The sequence below is a fragment of the Oncorhynchus clarkii genome, chromosome 10, assembly GCF_045791955.1.
Source record: "Oncorhynchus clarkii lewisi isolate Uvic-CL-2024 chromosome 10, UVic_Ocla_1.0, whole genome shotgun sequence".
NCBI classification, from domain to species: domain Eukaryota; kingdom Metazoa; phylum Chordata; class Actinopteri; order Salmoniformes; family Salmonidae; genus Oncorhynchus; species Oncorhynchus clarkii.
The window spans coordinates 74,525,796-74,535,575 of record NC_092156.1 but is presented as its reverse complement, the minus strand read 5'-3'; the positions used below and the strand labels follow the sequence as shown (position 1 = coordinate 74,535,575).

The 9,780-nt window shown below is 44.6% G+C and overlaps 1 protein-coding gene across 1 annotated transcript in view; it reads right to left on the bottom strand.

Moving 5' to 3' along the window:
- Nucleotides 1-9,780, bottom strand: part of LOC139419344 (adhesion G protein-coupled receptor L3-like) — a 187,158-nt gene that overhangs the window by 41,417 nt on the left and 135,961 nt on the right. The window contains exons 9-10 of the mRNA XM_071169284.1: nt 2,798-2,901; nt 949-1,134 (exon numbers count right to left, since the gene is read on the bottom strand). Coding sequence (XP_071025385.1) covers nt 949-1,134; nt 2,798-2,901 — 290 coding nt within the window. The remainder of the gene's footprint in view (nt 1-948; nt 1,135-2,797; nt 2,902-9,780) is intronic.

Here is a 9,780-nt window from a genome sequence, read left to right as displayed (position 1 = left end):
ACCTAACAGGACCATGCTGGATCCTACAGGACACTCCCTCTGGTTCTCTAACCTCTACAGTCTGAGGATGAACAGGACCATGCTGGATCCTACAGGACACTCCCTCTGGTTATCTAACCTCTACAGTCTGAGGATGAACAGGACCATGCTGGATCCTACAGGACACTCCCTCTGGTTGTCTAACCTCGACAGTCTGAGGATGAACAAGGACAGAAGGAAAGTATCTGCACCCCAAGTCGTTTTAAACGCCAGCAAATTCAATGTCAAATTCAAAGTCCCTTGTGGTTCAGAAACAAATGATAAGAAACTCTATACAAAGAAACTCTATACAATTCACCCCAAGAAATAAACAATTAAAGGGATAGTTCACCCAAATGAGCAAAGTATATATCGTAAGCAGACTATGGGGCGGCAGGTAGCCTCGTGGTTAGAGGGTTGGACTAGTAACCGGAAGGTTGTAAGATCGAATCCCCGAGCTGACAAGGGAAAGAATCTGTTGTTCTGCCCCTGAACAAGGCAGTTAACCCACTGTAGGCTGACATTGTAAATAAGAATTTGTTGTTCTGCCCCTGAACAAGGCAGTTAACCCACTGTAGGCTGACATTGTAAATAAGAATTTGTTGTTCTGCCCCTGAACAAGGCAGTTAACCCACTGTAGGCTGACATTGTAAATAAGAATTTGTTGTTCTGCCCCTGAACAAGGCAGTTAACCCACTGTAGGCTGACATTGTAAATAAGAATTTGTTGTTCTGCCCCTGAACAAGGCAGTTAACCCACTGTAGGCCGTCATTGTAAATAAGAATTTGTTCTTAACTGACTGGCCTAGTTAAATAAAATAAATAAATGGACAAGATAAGACAGCAATCCATGTGTGAATTACAGTTTGTGTGACCGATCCCTTCAATATCGAAATGAACTTAACGAGAGTATTTCTCCCCCCTGCAGTACCTTGTTGAGGCTGCGGGCGGCGCTGTCCTTGCCCCCGGGGGTCAGGTTTCTGAGCTGAACATCCAGCAGGTCAACCAGCTGGGCCATGGCCCTCACCGTAGAGGGGACGTCACCGGGACGCAACAACCCTTTAGTCTGCTCGGCCAGCTCCCTGGCAACCACGGCTGCCGTCTCGCCGCTACGCAACTAGAGGAGGAGGAGGAGGATGAAGATAGAACAGATAGGTCAAACAACAACAATAGTAATGACAGTGATTAAACAACTGATCGTGATTAAAACAACTGATAGTAATGATAGTGATTAAAACAACTGATAGTGATTAAAACAACTGATAGTGATTAAAACAACTGATAGTAATGATAGTGATTAAAACAACTGATAGTGATGATAGTGATTAAACAACTGATAGTGATTAAACAACTGATAGTGATTAAAACAACTGATAGTGATTAAACAACTGATAGTGATTAAAACAACTGATAGTAATGATAGTGATTAAAACAACTGATAGTGATTAAAACAACTGATAGTGATTAAAACAACTGATAGTGATTAAAACAACTGATGGTGATTAAAACAACTGCAGATAAACTCAGAATGAAACAAATGTCTTCAATATTTCTTGTCTTTGTCATGATATTCACGACTCCTATAATGACGATGATGCTGATACTAACCAGAATGTATAAATGAGCTAAAGTCTCCTCAGTCCTACACCGTACATCTTTACTCTCTATCGTCTTTAACATCATATAACCAGGAACTGAGCTCATCACACAGCTGTCGTCTTTAACATCATATAACCAGGAACTGACCTCATCACACAGCTATCATCTTTAACATCATATAACCAGGAACTGAGCTCATCACACAGCTATAGTCTTTAACATCATATAACCAGGAACTGAGCTCATCACACAGCTGTCGTCTTTAACATCATATAACCAGGAACTGACCTCATCACACAGCTATCATCTTTAACATCATATAACCAGGAACTGAGCTTATCACACAGCTATCGTCTTTAACATCATATAACCAGGAACTGACCTCATCACACAGCTATCATCTTTAACATCATATAACCAGGAACTGAGCTTATCACACAGCTATCGTCTTTAACATCATATAACCAGGAACTGAGCTTATCACACAGCTATCGTCTTTAATATCATATTACCAGGAACTGACCTCATCACACAGCTGTCGTCTTTAACATCATATAACCAGGAACTGAGCTTATCACACAGCTATCGTCTTTAACATCATATAACCAGGAACTGAGCTTATCACACAGCTATCGTCTTTAACATCATATAACCAGGAACTGACCTCATCACACAGCTGTCGTCTTTAACATCATATAACCAGGAACTGAGCTTATCACACAGCTATCGTCTTTAACATCATATAACCAGGAACTGACCTCATCACACAGCTGTCGTCTTTAACATCATATAACCAGGAACTGAGCTTATCACACAGCTATCGTCTTTAACTGAGCTTATCACACAGCTATCATCTTTAACTGACCTCATCACACAGCTATCGTCTTTAACGTCATATAACCGGGAACTGACCTCATCAAACAGCCAAAATAGTACAGGAAGTCTCTGAACCAACCCTGTCTCGTCTACAGTGGTGGCAGGGTTCGCAAATGGAACCCTGTTAAGTGCCATTTTGGGGCACAGTCTAGATCTTCCCCAGTATCTTCCCCAATGTGTCTCCATGCGTGAGAAACTGAGAGAACAAACTGCCCCTGGGTCCAGATCCGTAATGGACGCCCCAGAATGTGTTTCAATGGGAGAGCCGCGTAGCCGCAATGGCCGCCGCCAGCAGTCATACTCACTTTCTGCATGATGTGGTTGACCCAGGGAGACGTGCAGTTGCTGATGTCGGGGCCTTGGGGATCCCAGTAGCCCTGCTGAGCAACACACACGTATGTAGCTACGCCTGGAAGACACACAAACACCAAGACAACACGCTTAGCAAACACAGTAAGACAGCGTTGCCATTCAGAGAGTGGGCAGGGAGGCAGGACGTACGGAGGAGCCAGGGGTTTGTGGCACGTGTGTGTGTGTGTGTGTGTGTGGTGTGTATGTGTGTGTGTGTGTGTGTGTGTGTGTGTGTGATAATTAACCAGACAAAGGACAGTGTTTCACATTCATGAGTCTGAGCAGTAGGATCATACTCTACTTACCAACCTTAGTACTGGAGAGGACAGAGACGGACATTATGGGGGGTTAAAGAACTGCTGATCTGAATCTAACACACGTCCCTACACATTTGTGTTTGTGTGTGTGTGTGTGTGTGTGTGTGCGTGTGCGTGTGTGTGTTTCTCATAATGAGATGTATTGCATGCTGTATAAGCATGTATGCCTGTCATGGCACATGAAATGAACGTTGTAACAGTGTTAACATGACCTATATATGATGTTCATGTTTCATATTCTACGTTATCACACACCTCACGCTCTAACAGAACACCTCACGCTCTAACAGAACACCTCACGCTCTAACAGAGAACAACTCACGCTCTAACAGAACAACTCACGCTCTAACAGAACACCTCACGCTCTAACAGAACACCTCACGCTCTAACAGAGAACAACTCACGCTCTAACAGAGAACACCTCACGCTCTAACAGAACAACTCACGCTCTAACAGAACACCTCACGCTCTAACAGAACAACTCACGCTCTAACAGAACAACTCACGCTCTAACAGAGAACAACTCACGCTCTAACAGAGAACACCTCACGCTCTAACAGAACAACTCACGCTCTAACAGAACACCTCACGCTCTAACAGAACAACTCACGCTCTAACAGAACAACTCACGCTCTAACAGAGAACAACTCACGCTCTAACAGAGAACAACTCACGCTCCAACAGAACACCTCACGCTCTAACAGAGAACAACTCACGCTCTAACAGAACAACTCATGCTCTAACAGAGAACAACTCACGCTCTAACAGAGAACAACTCACGCTCTAACAGAGAACAACTCACGCTCTAACAGAACACCTCACGCTCTAACAGAGAACAACTCACGCTCTAACAGAACAACTCACGCTCTAACAGAGAACAACTCACGCTCTAACAGAGAACAACTCACGCTCTAACAGAACAACTCACGCTCTAACAGAGAACAACTCACGCTCTAACAGAACAACTCACGCTCTAACAGAGAACACCTCACGCTCTAACAGAACAACTCACGCTCTAACAGAGAACAACTCACGCTCTAACAGAGAACAACTCACGCTCTAACAGAACAACTCACACTCTAACAGAACAACTCACGCTCTAACAGAACAACTCACGCTCTAACAGAACAACTCACGCTCTAACAGAGAACAACTCACGCTCTAACAAAGAACAACTCACGCTCTAACAGAGAACAACTCACGCTTTAACAGAACAACTCACGCTCTAACAGAGAACAACTCACGCTCTAACAGAACAACTCACGCTCTAACAGAGAACAACTCACGCTCTAACAGAGAACAACTCACGCTCTAACAGAACAACTCACGCTCTAACAGAACAACTCACGCTCTAACAGAGAACAACTCACGCTCTAACAGAACAACTCACGCTCTAACAGAACAACTCACGCTCTAACAGAACAACTCACGCTCTAACAGAGAACAACTCACGCTCTAACACAACAACTCACGCTCTAACAGAGAACAACTCACGCTCTAACAGAGAACAACTCACGCTCTAACAGAACAACTCACGCTCTAACAGAACAACTCACGCTCTAACAGAACAACTCACGCTCTAACAGAACAACTCACGCTCTAACAGAACAACTCACGCTCTAACAGAACAACTCACGCTCTAACAGAACAACTCACGCTCTAACAGAACAACTCACGCTCTAACAGAACAACACGCTCCAACAGAACACTCACGCTCTAACAGAGAACAACTCACGCTCTAACAGAACAACTCACGCTCTAACAGAACAACTCACGCTCCAACAGAACACCTCACGCTCTAACAGAGAACAACTCACGCTCTAACAGAACAACTCACGCTCTAACAGAGAACAACTCACGCTCTAACAGAGAACAACTCACGCTCTAACAGAGAACAACTCACGCTCTAACAGAACACCTCACGCTCTAACAGAGAACAACTCACGCTCTAACAGAACAACTCACGCTCTAACAGAGAACAACTCACGCTCTAACAGAGAACAACTCACACTCTAACAGAGAACAACTCAAGCTCTAACAGAGAACAACTCACGCTCTAACAGAGAACAACTCACGCTCTAACAGAGAACAACTCACGCTCTAACAGAACAACTCACGCTCTAACAGCGAACAACTCACGCTCTAACAGAACAACTCACGCTCTAACAGAACAACTCACGCTCTAACAGAGAACAACTCACGCTCTAACAGAGAACAACTCACGCTCTAACAGAACACCTCACGCTCTAACAGAGAACAACTCACGCTCTAACAGAGAACAGCAACTCACGCTCTAACAGAACAACTCACGCTCTAACAGAGAACAACTCACGCTCTAACAGAACAACTCACGCTCTAACAGAACAACTCACGCTCTAACAGAGAACAACTCACGCTCTAACAGAACAACTCACGCTCTAACAGAACACTCACGCTCTAACAGAGAACAACTCACGCTCTAACAGAGAACAACTCACGCTCTAACAGAACAACTCACGCTCTAACAGAACAACTCACGCTCTAACAGAGAACAACTCACGCTCTAACAGAGAACAACTCACGCTCTAACAGAACAACTCAGCTCTAACAGAACAACTCACGCTCTAACAGAACAACTCACGCTCTAACAGAACAACTCACGCTCTAACAGAACAACTCACGCTCTAACAGAGAACAACTCACGCTCTAACAGAACAACTCACGCTCTAACAGAACAACTCACGCTCTAACAGAACAACTCACGCTCTAACAGAGAACAACTCACGCTCTAACAGAGAACAACAACTCACGCTCTAACAGAACAACTCACGCTCTAACAGAGAACAACTCACGCTCTAACAGAACAACTCACGCTCTAACAGAGAACAACTCACGCTCTAACAGAACAACTCACGCTCTAACAGAACAACTCAGCTCTAAACAACTCACGCTCTAACAGAGAACAACTCACGCTCTAACAGAGAACAACTCACGCTCTAACAGAGAACAACTCACGCTCTAACAGAACAACTCACGCTCTAACAGAACAACTCACGCTCTAACAGAGAACAACTCACGCTCTAACAGAGAACAACTCACGCTCTAACAGAGAACAACTCACGCTCTAACAGAACAACTCACGCTCTAACAGAGAACAACTCACGCTCTAACAGAGAACAACTCACGCTCTAACAGAACAACTCACGCTCTAACAGAGAACAACTCACGCTCTAACAGAGAACAACTCACGCTCTAACAGAGAACAACTCACGCTCTAACAGAACAACTCACGCTCTAACAGAGAACAACTCACGCTCTAACAGAGAACAACTCACGCTCTAACAGAACAACTCACGCTCTAACAGAGAACAACTCACGCTCTAACAGAGAACAACTCACGCTCTAACAGAACAACTCACGCTCTAACAGAGAACAACTCACGCTCTAACAGAGAACAACTCACGCTCTAACAGAACAACTCACGCTCTAACAGAACAACTCACGCTCTAACAGAGAACAACTCACGCTCTAACAGAGAACAACTCACGCTCTAACAGAGAACAACTCACGCTCTAACAGAACAACTCACGCTCTAACAGAACAACTCACGCTCTAACAGAGAACAACTCACGCTCTAACAGAACAACTCACGCTCTAACAGAGAACACTCACGCTCTAACAGAGAACAACTCACGCTCTAACAGAGAACAACTCACGCTCTAACAGAACAACTCACGCTCTAACAGAGAACAACTCACGCTCTAACAGAACAACTCACGCTCTAACAGAACAACTCACGCTCTAACAGAGAACAACTCACGCTCTAACAGAACAACTCACGCTCTAACACGCTCTAACAGAACAACTCACGCTCTAACAGAGAACAACTCACGCTCTAACAGAACAACTCACGCTCTAACAGAACAACTCACTCTCTAACAGAACAACTCACGCTCTAACAGAACAACTCACGCTCTAACAGAACAACTCACGCTCTAACAGAGAACAACTCACGCTCTAACAGAACAACTCACGCTCTAACAGAACAACTCACGCTCTAACAGAACAACTCACGCTCTAACAGAACACGCTCTCACGCTCTAACAGAACAACTCACGCTCTAACAGAACAACTCACGCTCTAACAGAACAACTCACGCTCTAACAGAACAACTCACGCTCTAACAGAACAACTCACGCTCTAACAGAACAACTCACGCTCTAACAGAGAACAACTCACGCTCTAACAGAACAACTCACGCTCTAACACAGAACAACTCACGCTCTAACAGAGAACAACTCACGCTCTAACAGAACAACTCACGCTCTAACACAGAACAACACACGCTCTAACAGAACAACTCACGCTCTAACAGAACAACTCACGCTCTAACAGAAACAACTCACGCTCTAACAGAACAACTCACGCTCTAACAGAACAACTCACGCTCTAACAGAGAACAACTCACGCTCTAACAGAACAACTCACGCTCTAACAGAGAACACCTCACGCTCTAACAGAACAACTCACGCTCTAACAGAGAACAACTCACGCTCTAACAGAACAACTCACGCTCTAACAGAACAACTCACGCTCTAACAGAACAACTCACGCTCTAACAGAACAACTCAGAACAACTCACGCTCTAACAGAACAACTCACGCTCTAACAGAACAACTCACGCTCTAACAGAGAACAACTCACGCTCTAACAGAACAACTCACGCTCTAACAGAACAACTCACGCTCTAACAGAGAACAACTCACGCTCTAACAGAACAACTCACGCTCTAACAGAACAACTCACGCTCTAACAGAACAACTCACGCTCTAACAGAACAACTCACGCTCTAACAGAACAACTCACGCTCTAACAGAACAACTCACGCTCTAACAGAACAACTCACGCTCTAACAGAACAACTCACGCTCCAACAGAACAACTCACGCTCCAACAGAACACCTCACGCTCTAACAGAGAACAACTCACGCTCTAACAGAGAACAACTCACGCTCTAACAGAACAACTCACGCTCTAACAGAGAACAACTCACGCTCTAACAGAACAACTCACGCTCTAACAGAGAACAACTCACGCTCTAACAGAGAACAACTCACGCTCTAACAGAACAACTCAGAACAACTCACGCTCTAACAGAGAACAACTCACGCTCTAACAGAACAACTCACGCTCTAACAGAGAACAACTCACGCTCTAAAGAACAACTCACGCTCTAACAGAGAACAACTCACGCTCTAACAGAACACCTCACGCTCTAACGAACAACTCACGCTCTAACAGAGAAACTCACGCTCTAACAGAACAACTCACGCTCTAACAGAGAACAACTCACGCTCTAACAGAGAACACAACTCACGCTCTAACAGAACAACTCACGCTCTAACAGAGAACAACTCACGCTCTAACAGAGAACAACTCACGCTCTAACAGAACAACTCACGCTCTAACAGAGAACAACTCACGCTCTAACAGAACAACTCACGCTCTAACAGAGAACAACTCACGCTCTAACAGAACAACTCACGCTCTAACAGAACAACTCAGAAGAAACTCACGCTCTAACAGAGAACAACTCACGCTCTAACAGAACAACTCACGCTCTAACAGAACAACTCACGCTCTAACAGAACAACTCACGCTCTAACAGAACAACTCACGCTCTAACAGAGAACAACTCACGCTCTAACAGAGAACAACTCACGCTCTAACAGAGAACAACTCACGCTCTAACAGAACAACTCAGAACAACTCACGCTCTAACAGAGAACAACTCACGCTCTAACAGAACAACTCACGCTCTAACAGAGAACAACTCACGCTCTAACAGAACAACTCACGCTCTAACAGAGAACAACTCACGCTCTAACAGAACAACTCACGCTCTAACAGAGAACACTCACTCAACTCACGCTCTAACAGAACAACTCACGCTCTAACAGAACAACTCACGCTCTAACAGAACAACTCACGCTCTAACAGAACAACTCACGCTCTAACAGAACAACTCACGCTCTAACAAAGAACAACTCACGCTCTAACAGAGAACAACTCACGCTCTAACAGAACAACTCACGCTCTAACAGAGAACAACTCACGCTCTAACAGAACAACTCAGAACAACTCACGCTCTAACAGAACAACTCACGCTCTAACAGAGAACAACTCACGCTCTAACAGAACAACTCACGCTCTAACAGAGAACAACTCACTCTCTAACAGAACAACTCACGCTCTAACAGAACAACTCACGCTCTAACAGAACAACTCACGCTCTAACAGAACAACTCACGCTCTAACAGAGAACAACTCACGCTCTAACAGAACAACTCACGCTCTAACAGAGAACAACTCACGCTCTAACAGAGAACAACTCACGCTCTAACAGAGAACAACTCACGCTCTAACAGAACAACTCACGCTCTAACAGAACAACTCACGCTCTAACAGAACAACTCACGCTCTAACAGAACAACTCACGCTCTAACAGAACAACTCACGCTCTAACAGAACAACTCACGCTCTAACAGAACAACTCACGCTCTAACAGAACAACTCACGCTCCAACAGAACACCTCACGCTCTAACAGAGAACAACTCACGCTCTAACAGAACAACTCACGC